Raw genomic sequence first — 18,862 nt, 5'->3', positions numbered from 1 at the left:
AAATGTTTACTGTGGTATAACAAACAAGATAACGTAGGTCTCTTAAGTATACTGTTTCATACTGTAATAATTTAGTAAATACACAGATAGCATGCAACAAAATGCAAAAAAATTCGAATTATATATATATATATATCAAAATGCAAAATAATATATATATATATATATATATATATATATATATATATATATATATATATATCGCAACGATGCCTAGTTCCTAATTATACTGTATTTACACGAGTAGTTTTATATTTGCAATGTAATTGCTATGTACTGTGAATACAAATAGAATATCTGTGTAATTATAGGTTAATGAAGGGTATCTCAAAGTAACGTGTTGGCAAGCGTAGTCAGCTATAAAACATTCAAGGCTGCTAAACAGTCTTTTTTTATCACACGAAGCTCTACAGTTTTAAATAAATATAATAGTGTTTTGTTTTTGTTTTTTTCACGACAGACAAATAATGATCCATTTTCTTTTTATTGTGCAATAAATCCTCCTTTACTACAGAGGGAGCCCTAGATTTTAACTCACCCGCTCGGTCTGATATAGTAGTCTTTCTTTCTTACCAGTCTCACTGAATTGGTGGGTTCTGCGTGTGTTGGGGGGGAAGTTGTTAACAGTACGTCAGTCGGGTGATGAGCTTGTGATATATCCTATGTTTTTTTTTTTTGTTTTTTTTTTTTTTTTTTTTTTCTTAAACATTTTGAATCAGTTTTGCGCTGAAACTGTTGAATGCGAGCAGAATACGGACGACGTACAGAAAGCTGAGTGATGACAGGTTTGCCATGTTTCTAAATTCACTGCTTAAATTGCTTCAGAGACAGACCTATACCTGTCTGTCTCACCGGTATGGACTGTATCTGTGCTTTGGAGGTATTGTCCTCATGATCGTGTCTGCATTCCAGTTCGGAGAGGTAAGTTGTTGTTCATCCAAGATCAATCAAAATCATTATTGCAACATTTTAATAATAATAATAACGTTATTTTTAGCTGTCACTGTTTTATTATTATTATTATTATTATTATTATTTATTATTATTATTATTATTTTACTCCGCTAAGACTGAATATGTTTCCCGGTCTATACAGCGTTAGCAGAACTTGATTAAATCATGTGTCAGGATGCACTGGTTCCAGGTCCCAAACCGTTTGTGTTTGTGAAAAAAGGCAGTATGTACAGTCAAATAATTCAGGTCATGTTAATAAAATATATCTTGTTTTGACAACCGCTAAAAGACCGCGTTGACCATGCCTTCTACTTCCGGAGATTTGTAGGTTATATAATTGATTCATGGACACACAACGACTCAAAACTGAGCACTGAAAATTATGGTACATTTTTACTGTTGCCTCGAATTGCAAGTGGCGTGGGTCTGTTCAGAGTGGCAGAAGGCTTGAAGGCAGCTTGATCTCCTGCAGTCGTAGCTGCTTTTAAGTAATATAAATAAGCCGTTTTGCACGACTTTAGCCTTTGTTAGACCTTATTGACAGTCCAGTTTGTAAATATATATATTATTTTTTTTTACTTTAGTGATAAAAAGCCTCTCCCTCCTTGAATTTAACCTGCTTACCACTGCTGCTGTGCATACCAAAAATAAATTATCCTACTACTGTGCAAAATTTCAACTGCAAATTGAGCCCAGTCAGATGAAGAATCTGAGGTTGATGATTCATAGGTCAAAACTAAGCAGCCAGCAATGTGGTTTCCAGCCCAAGTAGCAAAAAACTTTTTGAAAATAAAAGGACACGTTAGAGAAGTTATTAAAAAAAAAAAAAAGTTGCCAATGACTTGTTTTGTTACCTATATATATTATATATATATTTATGGTAAATGTAATGCTGTGTTTGAATTATTTACAAAAAAGTCATTGACAACTTTTTTTTATATAAGCAAAATAAGTACAATTATACATAACACTGTAACATTTTAAATCCCTTTGGAATAAGAAGTATTTACGCACCAACTATTCAAAGTATGAGATTAGACTGGAATTGATCAGGACAGTCAGTAGCTGTAGAGCTCCATTACATATGTGTGTAAGGATGAAGATCTGGAAACAATCCATTTCTTTTTTTTTTTTTTTTTGTGTGTGTGTTTTCAATATGGACAGTTGCCTGTTTTACCAGGAAAGTTGATTGAGTGCATCTTTTAATAAACAAAACTAGAAACTGTTGCAAAACTCTTTTCTGGCCCCAGTTAATTTTAATTTGAGCTTAATCTGTCATCGGAGGCTTGCATTTGTATTTTTTTTGTGATGGAACAGCTTGTATTTACAGTATTAAGAAACTTAGATTTTGGCAACATCTCATTCAATCTGCTTTTCTTCAAATATTGCAATGTGTCAAAAGGAAAAACATGCACTAGAAAAAGTCTATTAAAGTGGGGAGGATTTTAAACAACTTGAATAAAGGCTGTATGAAAGAAAACATTGTGATTTGCTGTTCATGTATCTTGTTTAAAAAAAAAAAAAAAAAAAGTATGGAGTTCATAAACAGTTTTCTGCTTACCAGTTTCAATTAAGCCTAGATTCTACCCAAATATACAGTCTGTCACCTGTAAAAGGGACGATAGCAAAGGATTTAAAATCCAGTATCCTTAAGTATTAATAGTAACATTCACAGCCCCCTTTCTGTTGTGTTATTTTTATTTCTTTAAATGATGAAAATAAGACTGTGAGCTGAGGCATATGCTCGCTTGTCCTTTCTCTGATTTGTGTAGTTAAACACATAGCTAATACCTAGACTGGCGCAAACAGCTATACTATGGGAATCGTGCTAAACTGATGCTTTCTAGTACATAATCACTTCTTGTGCTTTAGGTCAAATGGTCAAATTGCAATTGAGGCCAATGGAGTTAACCTGATCTAGCACACCAGATAGCTTGCAAGTACTGTGTAGTGTATTTAAAAAAGTTTGCATGTCTTCTGTAATGTAAAATAAATAAGAGAAATAGGGCCAAGGATAATTCTAGTGCTAATAAGTGGTAGACCAAACATAATTTTAAAGCCACAATAATTCCTTTTAATGCTCTGTCTACACTACAGGTTTTTAAATCTGTTGCTCATCAGTGTGCCAACCAAGTTAATGACTATTAAACCAGGCTAAAACTAAATACCTGTTTTGGTGTGCTAAGCCCCTGAGTTAAAAACATAAAACTAATATAAAATGCACTCCAGTGAGTATCAGAAACAACACACACACTCAAAACATTTTATCCGAATGTAAAGGCTTTGTCATAGTGTTGCACAGATCTCATCTTCAATACAAAGACATTTTGTGCATGCTTGTGCACCAACACAGGAAACCATTGAAATTAAAATGGAAGGCCACAGCTTCACAGTCGATTGTCAGCATACTTCATTGAGGGAGAAAAAGATGATAAAAACTACAGCATATTACAACCTAAAATGAAAAAAAGACGGTCTGTTTTTCAATATAATTTACTTTGATAAGGTTTGGATCATGTATGTATGTCTCCATTTCTGTTGTCTCCAAAAATGGCCACGTAGAAGTTCTCTGCACCTATAACATATGTATTTTACATACTGTAGGCCATTTTTTCCTTTCATCCACAGGTTGTTGTGGAATGGAGTCGGGATCAGTATCATGTGTTGTTTGATTCATATCGAGACAATGTGGCAGGCAAATCATTCCAAAACAGGTAATAATGTCTTCTCTAATAGATTTGCTTTCTAAAATAATCACAAAGAAATGAAGCATGGATGGAGAAAAGGAAATGAATTGTTTCACAGGTTTTGCTCCCTTTGGAAATGTAGTTAATTATGCCATAATAATATGGTAAAATGAAGGGAGGATATATATATATATATATATATATATATATATATATATATATATATATATATATATGAAAAAGTGAGAACATTTAAATGTTGTTGCGAAGTGCTTTTGTCTGTCGTCACATTTTACATTTTGTGCTGCTTTTTTTTTTTTTTTTTTTTTTTTATTTAGACTGTGTCTGCCTATGCCAATTGATGTGGTTTACACCTGGGTAAATGGTACCGATGTAGATTTAATCGGAGAACTTCGCGCAGTGAGGGAGCAGATGGAGGAGCAGCAAAGGGCGATAAGGTAAATTGATCACTTCAAAGTGTTCTCTGGAGCTGGATACTGCACAAGCCTTTTACCCCTGGGTTTGAATCCAGCACAAAACCACAATACATAACTTGATGGCACATTTGCAGGAAATCTCAAAAAGGTTTTAGATGGGCTTGAAGACTGAACTGCTCCCTCTCCACCCAAGTCATGTTTAGGGCATGCTCAAGGGCAGTGTGGGAAAGATGTTAGTTGTACTGTCCCTGCGCAGTGAATACATATACGGTACATGACTTACTGTAAGTGCAGTTTCTAGACCACGAATGAAAATTGAACACGTTAGCACGTGGGTGTTAATTGCTTACAATTTAAATGTTTAATCATTAAGTAATGCAAGTTTAAAATATTTCCTAAACGTCTAACTGTCGTCAAAACTGTCGAAATACAAATATAGTTGTATAAGCTATATAAATATAGTTGGCCTTTGTATTTGTGTCTACACTAGTAAGTAGACATAATTTTGCTGTAGTAAAAAAATGGGAGGGCTTATCAACATGAAATTACTAATAGGCTACAAAAATTCCAAATATATAAAAGCTTCAAGTTCAGACGTTCAGGAAAATAAAGAGACTGCAACACCTAATCGTTGGGGCGGGGGGGTTGTAGGTTGAAATATTGACACATCAACACTAATTTCAATACACAAGTAATATTGAACTAATATACTAGATTTATGCAGGACTGTTTGTTTCATGTTTTTTTTTTTTTTTTGTGAATGGAAAAATAAAAATGTTATACAGGTCATGTTATACTAACCTGCGGTCAACTTTATGATGAAAGAATTTCTTAAAAGCAATTGATATTTTACATTGTAGTCTGTAATTTACACACATTAAATGTGATGCTCTTAACTATCAAAACACAATTTTCTTTGAAAATAACATTAAAAAAAGATTGGTGGTTTATGTAACCTTTTTAAAAAATGGTCTTGCAGAAGCAGGTTGCCCTTTATTTGTCATTTCATTATGAAACACATGTGACCTTTTTTTATCATTCTGAAACATTTTAGTTTTTGCACCTATTAAGTCGGAATAAGAGTTATATCTGGAAATTCAAACTCGTTTTTATAGTTCTCACCAATGGCCATATTCACAAAGCATTTACCCTGGTGTAATGGCATGAACCTAGCAAGTAACAACAAGGGTGTGTAATTCATATAGCTCAACACCCAGGGTTACAAGATTTCTGTGATGGACAACAAGTTTTGCTGTTATACTTTGCCTGTCTGACAAGTACTTTGTATTTATTTATTTATTTGTCCTATGTTCGTTCTGTTGCTAGAAAGACACTTGTTGTATATTTGTAGAGAGCCACACAAGTTTCTGAAAACTGGATTGCAGAAGTCTAGCACCAAAGCACACACATTTTTTAAAATTGTTTATGCCCCACCCCTGTCACTACAGATTGGCTAACTGAGGAAGAAGCTGATCTTCTATTGGTTATAAAGAAACCAAGAAATGGCTGCCAAGAGAGCCCCTGGCAACACATGGCCTTTTAAATTTAAGATGTTGTTTATGTTTTTTTGAAAATTACAAATAAGTCGTAGTGCTTTCTAAATACATGAACCTGACATTTAAATGCTGCAATGTAGTATTTTTATTTTTTTTTTTAAAGTGGCGAGGTATTGGCAGATTAGAAAAAATCAGGTTGTGTAATAGTTACAAAACTGAAAACTTGAAGAACTATCAGAATTCCACAAAGCTGCAATAATACTGTAGTTGACAATAATTTCATATCTGTGATTTAACAAATTAAAACACCTGTACATTAGGAGTTGGATTCAGTTTATAGAGAAAGTGGGGGGGATAAAACAGGCAGAAGCTATTTTTATGTTTGAATAACTCCCAAGTATTGTTTATTATAGGTGTACTCTTAGTATGTTAAATGTACTAACAAACTGCACTGAAAGGAATATTTCCTTAAAGTATGTTATACATTTGTTGAGGAGAGGTCAGGTCACGGGGAACCGCTTGTGTAGCTTGAAGAATTCAGTGAACCATTCAAGCTACATGGCTAGACCTGCCCCTGTTAATCACTAATTGATTGATTGTGTTCACTGTTAAATGAAGCAAAAATCCTACAAGTTATATTCAACTTTTTCATGTGTGTTTTGCGTGACGGGGAGGTGGCAAGTAGATTTTTCTAGCATTTTGTCCCTTGACAACAATTGTTTTTTCAAAACTTGCACACCGCTGAACAACAACAGGTCAATGCAGAAGTTCAGCTTCCTGAGTTGTTTATTTTAATTTGATTTATTTATTTTTGTAGCTCTGCTTTCTGGGGTAAATGCTAAGGCTGTAAATCTACAGATTAGTCGTTTAAACCTTTTGTTTAAACAAAATGCAAGATCCTCATAAAACTTCGGTTAAGCATTTAATATATTACTACACCATTTAGGGTTTTATTATAGTTTTACTGTTTATGTTTAAGCTTTTACAGCCTTAGTCATTGTTTTGTGACTATGGCCCCTAGTATTGTGCACTCCTATGTGGACATTTCTGCCAGTACAAAAATATATTCGGTGTATATATATATATTAGGTTTGAACGTGAAGGTTTTGTTTTGTGAAAAGATTTGCATATGGTTAATATGAAGGCATCTGAAATAGAAAACTGCTGATTGATGGTTGTTTTACCATAGAGCAAGCCTTGGGAGCAATTCTACTGAGAAGCCAAAGACAAGGTACGTGGGATATTTTCACAAGCTTCAGATTAAATAAGTACATTCACTAAATGTTTAATACATGTAGATCTCAAATGGGCTGTTTTAAAAGGACCACATGTTAGAGGAAACATCTGTTTTCATTTTATATACATACATACATTCATACAGCTCTTGAAAAAATTAAGAGACCATTGCAAATTTTTCTTAAATCAGCATCTCTACATGTAGGGCAGCCATTCCATTCCAGTGTCTGTTGAATTCAAACACAGGCACACCTCATTCTACTGAATGAGGTACTGATTAGGGGATCACCTGAACCAAATCTTATTTAACGAGGAAAAGTATAAAAACCACTCCTGTGGTCATCACTATCCTCTTGCAATAGGACCAGCTGGATGGCAAAACAGTGCTAGTAGTACCTCAGAAGTAATTGGAATCAAAAAATAACTATTGACCATGCCCAAAGAGTTGAAAAGGAAAGTTTTGAGTGAGGAAAAGAACGGTTCAATTCTGACTTTACTGGCAGAGGGATACAATGAGCGTCGGGTTGCTTCCATCCTTAAAATTTCAAAGACGGCGGTTCATAAGAACAAGGTCAAGCAGCACACATTGGGGACAACAAAGCTACAGACCGGAAGAGGGCGAAAACGACTCTCCACTGACCGGGATGACCGCCAACTCATTCGAATGTCACTCAGCAACCGTAGGATGACATCAAGTGACCTACAAAAAGAATGGCAAACGGCAGCTGGGATGAAGTGCACGGCGAGGACGGTTCAAAACAGGCTCCTAGGGGCAGGGCTGAAGTCGTGTAAAGCTAGAAAAAAGCCCTTCATCAATGAGAAGCAAAAGAGCCAGGCTGAGGTTTGCAAAAGACCATAAGGATTGGACCGTAGAGGACTGGAGTAAGGTCATCTTCTCTGATGAGCCCAATTTTCGGCTTTGCCCAACACCTGGTCATTTAATGGTTAGACGGAGACCTGGAGAGGCCTACAAGCCACAGTGCCTCGCACCCACTGAGAAATGTGGTGGAGGACCGGTGATGACCTGGGGGTGCTTCAGCAAGGCTGGAATCGGGCAGATTTGTCTTTGTGAAGGACGCATGAATCAAGCCAAGTCCAAGGTTGTCCTGGAAGAAAACTTGCGTCCTTCTGGTCTGATAATGTTCCCCAACTCTGAGGATTGTTTTTTCCAGCAGGACAATGCTCCATGCCACACAGCCAGGTCAATCAAGGTGTGGATGGAGGACCACCAGATGAAGACCCTGCCATGGCCAGCAAATCTCCAGACCTGAACCCCATTGAAAACCTCTGGAATGTGATCAAGAGGAAGATGGATGGTCACAAGCCATCAAACAAAGCCGAGCTGCTTGAATTTTTGCGCCAGGAGTGCCATAAAGTCACCCAACATCAATGTGAAAGACTGGTGGAGAGCATGCCAAAACGCATGAAAGCTGTGCTTGAAAATCAGGGTTATTCCACCAAATATTGATTTCTGAACTCTTCCTAAGTTAAAACATTAGTATTGTGTTGTATAAAAATAAATAAATATGAACTTATTTTCTTTGCATTATTCGAGGTCTGACAACACTGCATCTTTTTTGTTATTTGAACCAGTTGTCATTTTCTGCAAATAAATGCTCTAAATGACAATATTTTTATTTGGAATTTGGGAGAAATGTTGTCATTAGTTTATAGAATAAAACAAAAATGTTCATTTTACCCAAACACATACCTATAAATAGTAAAACCAGAGAAACTGATAATTTTGCAATGGTCTTTTAATTTTTTCCAGAGCTGTATATATATAAATTAATGTTACATGTTCAGTGACGGGTAGAAATCCCCCCCCCCCCCCCCCCCCCCCCCTTGCTGTAAGTGGCCCAGACCAGTCAGGTTCAAAGTAGTCATCTTTTTCTTTCTCTTCTGACAAGCACAAAAGAAAGCAAAAGCACAGGCACCCTCCACAGTACTACAAACTGCTCTAATTAAGATTAGATGCTGGACTGTCATTGAGAGAGCACAGTTTAGCAGATCATAGAAAGTGTAGCAGGGTAGTAACTTGAGAAAGTGTACAGTAGGAATTGGAAGTACTACTGTTGCAGGAGTACTGTTCATATGTATGTCACAGCTTGGTTTTGCATACATCTAGAGAAATGCATATTCAGTTCTGATGGAACTTGGTTTGGACATTCTTCAGCGCAAGTTATTTTGAGTATCAGAATATGGAGGCATCTGGCAGCTTTGCAGTTTTACATGTGCATAGAGTAGTTGTAGGTCATGGTGAATTTTTTTTTTTCATGAATTTCTCTAATTTTGTATTTACATCTGTGGCTGGTAATATGTCACTGACATACATTTATTAAGAAGCAGGAACATCATCTAACTTATGTATGATTTTCTAAAACTAGCTTTTTGTTAATGGTATTTCTATTTTCTTTCTTTCTTTTTAAAGCGAGAAGCCGGAATGCTTTTTGTCACACTGTATCAAGGTCCCAATGCTCGTCCTAGACCCGGCACTTCCTGCAAACATCACGATAAAGGAGCTGCCGTCATATTGTCAATCCTTCCAGTCTGCCAAGCAGATCCTCCATGTTGCCAAGCCCAAGAATCCCTCTACAAATGTCACTGTGCTAATTTTTAACACTCAGAGTGAAGGTGGGCTAAGCGTTTCATTATTCCTGTGTCTGGTGCATATGTCATACCTAGTATGATAGAGGCCCCTTTTTGTAACAGTTGAGACTTTTGGGCTAATGAAGGCTGTCTCTTCAGAACTGCTTGCTTAGATTTGATTAGATTTGGATAGGCATTTGTGAAATGTGTATACAGTATTACCATTGCAATGTATGGGAAATAAACCTAAATAAACCTTAACTCAATATTTGTATCTGCTTAGCAACGCGGCATAACTTTGAACAGTGCGATTTGGCTTTTTAACATCTAAAATAAGTTCTTCCACATACTACAAATATAGGTCTTCTTTATCTATATTTTCAAGGCACTGACACCTAATTAACTAAGCTATAACTGTAGTGTTGATGTCGTCCAGAGTGTTTAACTACCCATACTTTTATGTTGATATATGTGTTTCTGTAATATTTGTTTTTCAGTATCCATGAAGAGCCTTTATTAATGAGTGACGGAGAGAAGCATCCCCAGTCCTACATCCTTGTATTACCCTAGTTTCCTATTCTGGTGAAAAGCTAAAGTTGTACTTAAATAGCAATTTATAATTGAAAAAAATTGCTAATTAGTTCCTACGAGCAAGCTTTATAAAATTAGATGGAGTCAATTTCTCAAAGGAAAGAAAGGAAAATTACGTGAACTAATGAGAACAATGTCCTACATTTAAAATCTATGCAAATAGGACTGTAACTGATTCAATTTATATTGAAATATCTTTTTTTTTCTAAACTTGGATGATTTTTGAGTCTTGAAACACGATAAAAGAAACCCTAAATTGCCAAGACATTTTTAACACATCTTGAACAGTTTTGATAAAATATTTGTACTGTTGAAATTCATCCCTTTACACTCCTAAAGGATGTGGGTAATAGTGCTGGTGTTGATAGGTTTGCTTGCTTAAAGAGCAATATGTTTAGGTAGAAAAATACAATTAAATAAGTCACTTAATTAGATAAATGCCTTATTAAATGCCTATTCTCTTTATTACAACACAGTGAATCAACATTAATACATGACCCTGTACTTGCTTTTCTGAATTCTTGGCCATATTGCTGCACAGTTGCATTCTAACTTACTTGGTCCTCTGATTATTTAAAATCAGAAGTTTTCTGATCATATTGAACCATTTTATACACAGCTAGGTTGTAGCCTATGATTCTGTTACTTAACATATTGTGAATGTCGGTGACTAGACCTGTGACTAGACTAGACCTACACTTCCTAGTAATGATCCTTTCATGGAGCTGTGGATATATTTGTTTTCAGGCACGCATTGTTTGAGCAGTATAACTGAAAAAGCAATCATTTTAGGCAGTTAAGCTGGTTATTTGAATAGTACGTTTAGTAAGCAAAGGTAGTAAACCTGTTTGATAGGTTGCTTATGAGAAACCGGTTTTCAGCTGCACTTCAGAGGAACACAAAACCATCAGAGCTGTTTTTTCATTAGAGAAAAGATTGCAGAAGCTCTCATCAGTCATGATTCCGTCATTATTCAGTCGTGAGCGAGTTAAGCAGTGCCCAGCGAGTATCGGGGTAGCACTGGAGTGGTGGCAAACTGGGACAGTGTGATTAACAGGACAGATGATGTGGCTGCTTTTACCGATTTATATATCTTTTTATACTGATACAATTTCACTGTCCGTGCAGGCATACTCGGCTGACTTTATATTCATGGCACATCTTCCAATCAGGTTTTCCAAGACTTTAACTAATCACTGTTACTTCTTTCAGCTGATGATGCCCATTCAGCAATACCAAATGAAAACAGCAAGCACTCTGTTTCAAGAGGATACCTGGTCTGTATTCATTTTAAAAGCCATTAGATGCAAATTGGGCTTGTTTTAGGTGTTTTTTTTGTTTACTGTGTGCCAGTACATGATAATGTATGAAAAATTAATATGTTTGAGAATATGAACTCCATTACAGCATTCATGTAAAACAAAAAATAGCCTAGCATATATTGGTCATTATCTTCAGTTAAATTTGCCATTTCATAAACCACACAGAGTAGTATTGTGTCGGATCCATAGACTGATATGGTGAACTGTGTTTTTTTTCTTGGTGATACAATTATACATGTAGCAATGTCTATATCGGTTTATACTACTATTTTGGTAGTCTGTAGTGCCAGATAATGTGAGCGCAGAGATGTCAGTTTTTGTTGTGAAAGACTATCCCATTGATTTTTAATACACACACAAAACAGGGACATAAACTGTTAATTATATTAATTTAATGTATTAATGCGGTACATAAAATAGATTTTTAATTTGATAGACATTTGTCTCAGTAAGTTTGCTTTGGGAAACACTAGTATTTATTTTTTAAAGCCAAAGTATATATCCCTCAATTCTATTCCGTTTTGTACTATTAAATTATCCTATAGTTAACCTTCTGTACACACAGCGTCGTTGACAATTAAAATTAAGCTATCGTACAAACTATTGTGAACTAGGTACCCAGTACATCTTGCAACAGTTGGAGGTTACAAATGACTTCCCACAAGAAGGAAAACATTTTTAAAAGGATTTGTAAGTTGTACATGATGTATTATGGCTCTTGTATGATAGTGAAATGTACATGAAAGTACTATTTTCCCCGCTGTACTAAAGAGCATATCCAGTGTCTTTTTTAGACTAGTTACAATTTACAAGGTTAAACAATTTCTATTGTGGAATAAAGAATTCAATTTTTAATGTTCTAGACAACCGATAAAGAAGCGCCTGGTTTGGTGCTCATGCAGAATCTGGCGTTCCTAAGTGGATTCCCAGCATCATTTAAGGAGACCGAACAGCTCAGAGTAAAGCTTCCACAGACCGTCACTAGTAAGATAAAACAGGTAAGGCTGAATAATAATCACTTATGATGCAATCTATAAAACACCTTGACCAGATTTGCAGAAATGTGGGCTTTTATAACCAAGTTTTTCCAGATGCTGTAAACATTCTAACAACAATGCAAGAATTATTAAGAATTATAATAATGTCTTATTCTAATTTTATATATATAAAATATACACACACACACACACACATACAGCTCTGGAAAAAATTGAGACCACCGCAAAATTATCAGTTTCTCTGGGTAAAATGAACATTTTTGTTTTATTCTATAAACTACTGACAACATTTCTCCCAAATTCCAAATAAAAATATTGTCATTTAGAGCATTTATTTGCAGAAAATGACAACTGGTCAAAATAACAAAAAAGATGCAGTGTTGTCAGACCTCGAATAATGCAAAGAAAATAAGTTCATATTCATTTTTAAACAACACAATACTAATGTTTTAACTTAGGAAGAGTTCAGAAATCAATATTTGGTGGAATAACCCTGATTTTTCAAGCACAGCTTTCATGCGTCTTGGCATGCTCTCCACCAGTCTTTCACATTGATGTTGGGTGACTTTATGGCACTCCTGGCGCAAAAATTCAAGCAGCTCGGCTTTGTTTGATGGCTTGTGACCATCCATCTTCCTCTTGATCACATTCCAGAGGTTTTCAATGGGGTTCAGGTCTGGAGATTGTGCTGGCCATGACAGGGTCTTCATCTGGTGGTCCTCCATCCACACCTTGATTGACCTGGCTGTGTGGCATGGAGCATTGTCTTGTTGGAAAAACCAATCCTCAGAGTTGGGGAATATTGTCAGACCAGAAGGAAGCGCAAAGAGCAAAGTTTTCTTCCAGGACAACCTTTTACTTGGCTTGATTCATGCGCCCTTCACAAAGACAAAGCAGTCAGCAAGAAAGCCTGAAATGGAATTCAGCAAAACACGCAATTGTACTCAAAAGGTCACTTGAAAGTGGCGCAACTCAGTATAACGTTGAGTCCTTCAGTCTGTGCTGATCCAAGATATTCCCACATCCATGTTTTCCAGTTCTGTATTACCTGCTTCATGTAAAAAAATAAATAAATAAAAAAAATCAGCAGACAGACGCGCAGCCCGGGGACTTTGACAACTGCGAACCTGAGTGTGCCAACAAACCCAGAGCTCCCAAGAGCACATCAGCACAGTGCACACAGTGTCTAGCCATGGTTCTGAATTCACCCGGCCCACCCACGCTCTTTCATGTTTGTTTGGTTATTGCTATATTTAGGTAAATATAAATACATCATTTATTTGCAACAGTGATCAACAGGACATTCTTTAGTGTGCAACGATGTTTTAATTATAAATGGTAACATGGATTAAAATAAAATGAGCGCAGAATGAAACGGGGGGGGGGGGGGGGGGGGGGAATAAAACAAACTACAGTAATGTTTAATAACTGCATTATAACAGCCACCTTGCCATGGTAAAATGTGCTGTACTTTATTTTCAGACTCAGTTTATCTAATAGGGATGGGGGAAGTGGTTTGGAGGTAAAACTGACACAGCAATTGGTTGTTCTTCACTCCAAAACCACAAATTATTATTGTTGTTATTATTATTATGTATTTTTATTTATGTATGTATGTATTATTATTATTATTATTATTATTATTATTATTATTATTATTATTATTATTATTATTATTAGTCATTTAGCAGACACTTTTATCCAAAGTGACTTACAGAGACAGGGTAAATAGGATCATTGATGTTCTCTTATCTGTTTTAAAAAAACATTGCACTGCAGGTAATCATCAGTGTGCATACCTTTAATGTTACAAATATCATGCTAATAGTATTTAACTGTTTTTATTGATCTACAGCTATGGCCGAAAGTTTTGTATCACCAGGAATTGTAGGATTCAAACATAATTTAAAAAAATAATATAAATAATAAGATATAAAGCTTTATTAGTTTGCGCAAACGAGAACAGCTCAACACATCAGTGTTAGGAAGCCCGAGCAGTGTTCTGCCATACAGTGTTAGCATACAGTTATTATACCTTTACAGAGAGACAGAGTGGTTTCCTTTTCAACCAATAAGCTAGAGCCAGCTCAGTTGGTGTAATTAAGAACAGGTGGGGCAGGTATTTACAAGGTAGTACAGAGTAGCAACAAACAGGTACAGGAATGGTTCTATGCAATTATTCCCCTACAGTAATGTAATTCAATATGTTAATGTAACGAAACATTATTTAGCAGGTTTCATTCGACATTATGAAGGAAAATTAGTTAATTCTATAGAGTGATGCAAAACTTTTGGCCATAGCTATATATGTTCTACTGGTGTCAAATTGTAGACTGAATTCTCACTCCATTGGAAATGGATGACAGAGGCAATTTGCACACAATGGAAAATACGACCCATCGTGTTGTTCTTTAATTTCAAGTAGATTTTTTTTTTTTATTTTCATAGGCGGTAGATGTGTTTTATTTTTAAGCAAACAGAAGGATGTGTGTTCCTCTTTGAAATACTAGATGGTACGGTTGCCATGCATTTCAAAGCAAAAAATACAAAACACCTTATGCTTTTGGTAAGGTGCCATGTGATATCTTTTAATATGGTATATTTCATTTTTTTGGAAACTCAGTTTAGTTGTTTAACCCATCTTCTAGTTAAGGATTATTATGTTGGGGATATGTATCCTAGGGGAGATACCTGCGAGTGTGGCACACCTTGGCAGAGGATGTATGTTACTAACTTTAGAGACTGGATCTGGTTTTCACCAACTAAACATCGCACTATTTATACATATTTTGTATTGAAAATTCCAAAGGAGATTCCTTATTGCACAGGAGTTCATATATAAAACTTCTGGTCATAAAGCTTCCAGAAGAACCCATCTGATGTTTTGTGCTTTCAGACAGAGCAGAAATAACTTGAACTCTGGCTAATAGTACATGTATGTAAGTTCAGTGGGTTTTCACACTGCCTGTAAAGGAATGTCCACAATGTGTGGGTGTTCTGGTAATATTCTAATCCTTCGCCATTGATTACAACCAATAATACAGTGGGGTCCTCATGCTGTTACCCCTGCGCTGCAGATTACAGCATGCCGCCTCTAATGACAGTGTTGCACTGCAGCAATTGTGAATTTCCTGAAAACACTTTTAATCAACAGCATTTCATTATTCCTGGCAGAAGAAAATGAAAATTAACAGCAGGGGCCGCTGTTGTCCTGTTCTATTAGAATTTTAACACAGCTCAAGTTTTATTGAAAGTTATTTATTTTTGGCTTCTGTCCGATCGCACCACAATTACATATCAGATGAAAATGTGTAGAACAATTTAAAAAAGCAAGAGTTATTTATATGTTCAAGCCAGAACATTCAGAAACACACAGACAAAATGCATAAATAATAGTTATATAGTTCTGTGAAATACATAAATATACACAGATTGACTCTCAGATTACTCGCTGTTTAAAATATATTTAAATGAAGTATGGCATTCTATTTAAGAGTACTGCTGATACTGTTATTGTGATCAGTGCCAGCAACTGTATTATTGCACATTAATTTCAATAACAAGGAACGTAAACAAGTACAAATTTAACAGTCAAATTATCTTTGATCGAAGTCAATAAAATTCAGTTAATAGAAGTACTGGTATTTAATTTTACCGATCTCACAGCTATAACAATACACTTTATTAAACATTCATCTCCGCTGCTGCTTGCCTGCCTTCCTTTTTCATTTGTAACAAACTTATTTTCCTAGCAAAACTGTCACCAAAATATTAAATGAATACATTGTTATTCAAACTCCTGCATGCTGTATGTTGCCTAAACCTGCATAACCCATATTATTATTAATATTATTATTACTATTATTATTATTATAATAATAATAATAATAATAATAGGATAATGTAGTCTATAAAGTTTTTCTAGTGAACCCCTACTAGACATAATTCCATCAAAAATATGTTGTTCGCCATGAATAGTGTGAAGCATAGCACAGCTGCTGCATTGCAGTAGTGGTCCACTTTGTTGGATTTGGTTTAATTTCCTGTTTATCAAATTAGAACGTGTAGAGATTTGATTTAGAACAAATATGTTCAAACGTGTTCTAAGTAGTTTTTTAACCCCTGTGGCCTACTATAGATTGCCTTCCATTGTAACAAGATTTTTAGCGTGTGACACCTGCTGGTGAACAGATGCATTTCAGTTATAATTCACAAAATTCCAGTGTCTAGACACATAGCGCCCACTGTGTGCTAAACATGTAATGGCTGGTTAAACAAATCTCATCAATCTCAGTTTTGTCGTGAATTCTGACGGAAGATTTTACGCCGCTACGGTTGGAACATGCGTATCCCACTAAACACCAGCTAAAGGTTTAACTCGGTGCTTTCCCAGTTCTTGATGATGGATTGTCTTGTGCTAATAGCTGGGGTATTAAAATTAAATCCAACAGCTGTGTATGCTGTTTAACTTTAGAACTGTTTTTTGTGGCGACCTGCCATGGCTGCGCAAAAAAAGGTTACAGTCTCTGTTTGAGTTAACATTTTGACAAACCCTTGCTTCGATAAGATCTGGGGCCATGGTAAGATGTGCTGATGAAACAACATCTTGGGTCTCTGCTGCAAAATAACTTTAGATCAAAATGCCCAACAGTATACTTAGGACCTAAAAGAAATAGTCTTATTTAGGAACAGAGGCTGTAACATTATCAATAAGTTGACAGCCAGGTTAGTAAATATTTGTCCCATTGGTATAGGTAGGTGATCATTTGTCATTGATTGGGGTGGGAAATCTGCAGTGAATATCACTGTTGAAACTGTTCCTTGTGAATCAGTAATTTGTGCAGTCTGAAATGCAGAAGAAACTAAGACTTCTAAATTTAGATTTCTTTGGATGTTTGTGAATTGTGTGCTTTGATTGCCCCAAATTGCAGGTGTATCTAATTTGTTGTCCAACAGCTGTAGGTGTGTTAACAGGAGTGTTCTGTTACTGTGTGGGTATCCGCTGATAGACGAGAGAAACACAGAGGTTGAAGATGAAAACGCCAATCAGATGTCTAGCTTTCATTGCAGGGAGGTCCCGCTCCAGGAAACTTCTCCCTAACACACTCTAAATAAACTTGGGTGAGATTCAAATCCCCTGAATGAATCCCTTTGCGGAATCCCTGTTACACACGTGGTGGCCCTCGGTTTTAGTTCACACACCCTGGATTTACACGCAGTATAAATCAGCTGGAAAACAAAGGACTGGCTTTTCAGCTCCTTTTTCGATAATGTGGCCAGCGTTAATTGATAATCAATTAGTCAGTCTACACCTGGCCCAATGCTACACATGAGTTTGAATTAGGCAGGGAGGGGATTCTAACCCTAAAGTTTCAAATTAAACACATTTCTTTACAAACCCCCCCCAAAAAAACAAAAAACATACATGTAAATATAGTTTCCAGGACTGTATTTGTTTACTGCATTCTTGATAGTACCCTTCTTATTACCTCCTAAAATACATTAAAAAATACGATTTTATTCTGCGAAAAGGACGTCATGTACTACTACGACTGTGGTGCAGCCCCTGTTGACTTGTGGAGATAATTCGGAATAAATGTGCCCCCCATTTACAGTACTATGAAACTTTGATACTGGGTTGGCAGGGTTTTTTTGTTTAAATTTTTCTAGCTTTTGGTTCTTTTTTTGGTATGTGTACAAGTTCTTATTGTGCACTGTGCTTTTAATGTGACTGCATTACTAAAGCACAGGTATGTGTTGCCTGATAGTTTGTTTTGTTTTGTTTTTAACTAGATTTTGTACATGTTGAGTTTCAAAGTACGATATTATGTTTAATTTTGTAGTTTATGCATACAAATATTATAAATACTTTTTCAAGTGGTCACTTCAATTGGTGTAGAATGGTGTCCACACTTCTTGTTTGTTTATGAAGGCTAGTATACAATTTGAACATTGTCTGCTTTGAAATGTATTTCCTATGAGTACACATTGTCTACTGTAGTAACCTGCAATGCTGCTGGGTTACAATAACTTCATGGCTAATGCCTGTTTGTTGTATAAAGCACGCTCCCTGTGCAAAAGAATTTGGCATGTTTTTGTTTAGAAAGCTGTCTCCAAGGGACCTGACACTACATTTGAAAAGCCATCCCTGCTGGTATTTCTGAATCACAGTATTGCTCATCAAACTGTACCCATGCATCTCATCTTTCATTTGTTGCGACTGTCCACATGGAGGATCATGGAGGAACTGTATTTAGAGCCATCATTAAACTGAAAGTAATATTGATGAAGCCAGTTTGAGTTGTATTGGCAGGGCCTCATTTGGTCTCCATGATATTAGCATTGCTGTGATCGTTAATATTGGTTCGTGCAACAGATGGTGCTGTGCTACTGCAGCAAAAGTGGAACCAGCACCGAACTTGCATGCAAGGATGGAGATCTGTTACCATTGCTTTGTGTGGCAAAGATATTTTTCTATTTTTTGGTGGGTTTGTGAATACAATACAATAGTAAGTTATTCCTTTCAACTATGTGACCAGCATCTTTAGTCTC

At 35.9% G+C, this 18,862-nt stretch overlaps 1 protein-coding gene across 2 annotated transcripts in view; it reads left to right on the top strand.

The window, feature by feature from the left end:
- Nucleotides 1–594: 594 nt before the first annotated feature.
- Nucleotides 595–18,862, top strand: part of gnptab (N-acetylglucosamine-1-phosphate transferase subunits alpha and beta) — a 40,939-nt gene continuing 22,671 nt past the window's right edge. The window contains exons 1-7 of one of the 2 annotated variants that reach the window (XM_041255095.1): nucleotides 595–921; nucleotides 3,583–3,668; nucleotides 3,980–4,099; nucleotides 6,764–6,805; nucleotides 9,242–9,444; nucleotides 11,203–11,267; nucleotides 12,176–12,310. In XM_041255095.1, the coding sequence (XP_041111029.1) occupies nucleotides 793–921; nucleotides 3,583–3,668; nucleotides 3,980–4,099; nucleotides 6,764–6,805; nucleotides 9,242–9,444; nucleotides 11,203–11,267; nucleotides 12,176–12,310 (780 nt within the window). In that variant the 5' untranslated portion in view covers nucleotides 595–792. The remainder of the gene's footprint in view (nucleotides 922–3,582; nucleotides 3,669–3,979; nucleotides 4,100–6,763; nucleotides 6,806–9,241; nucleotides 9,445–11,202; nucleotides 11,268–12,175; nucleotides 12,311–18,862) is intronic. The other variant, XM_041255096.1, reaches the window with a different exon arrangement.

Source organism: Polyodon spathula, chromosome 7 (assembly GCF_017654505.1).
Source record: "Polyodon spathula isolate WHYD16114869_AA chromosome 7, ASM1765450v1, whole genome shotgun sequence".
Classification (NCBI taxonomy): Eukaryota; Metazoa; Chordata; class Actinopteri; order Acipenseriformes; family Polyodontidae; genus Polyodon; species Polyodon spathula.
This window is presented reverse-complemented; position numbering and strand designations above follow the sequence as displayed.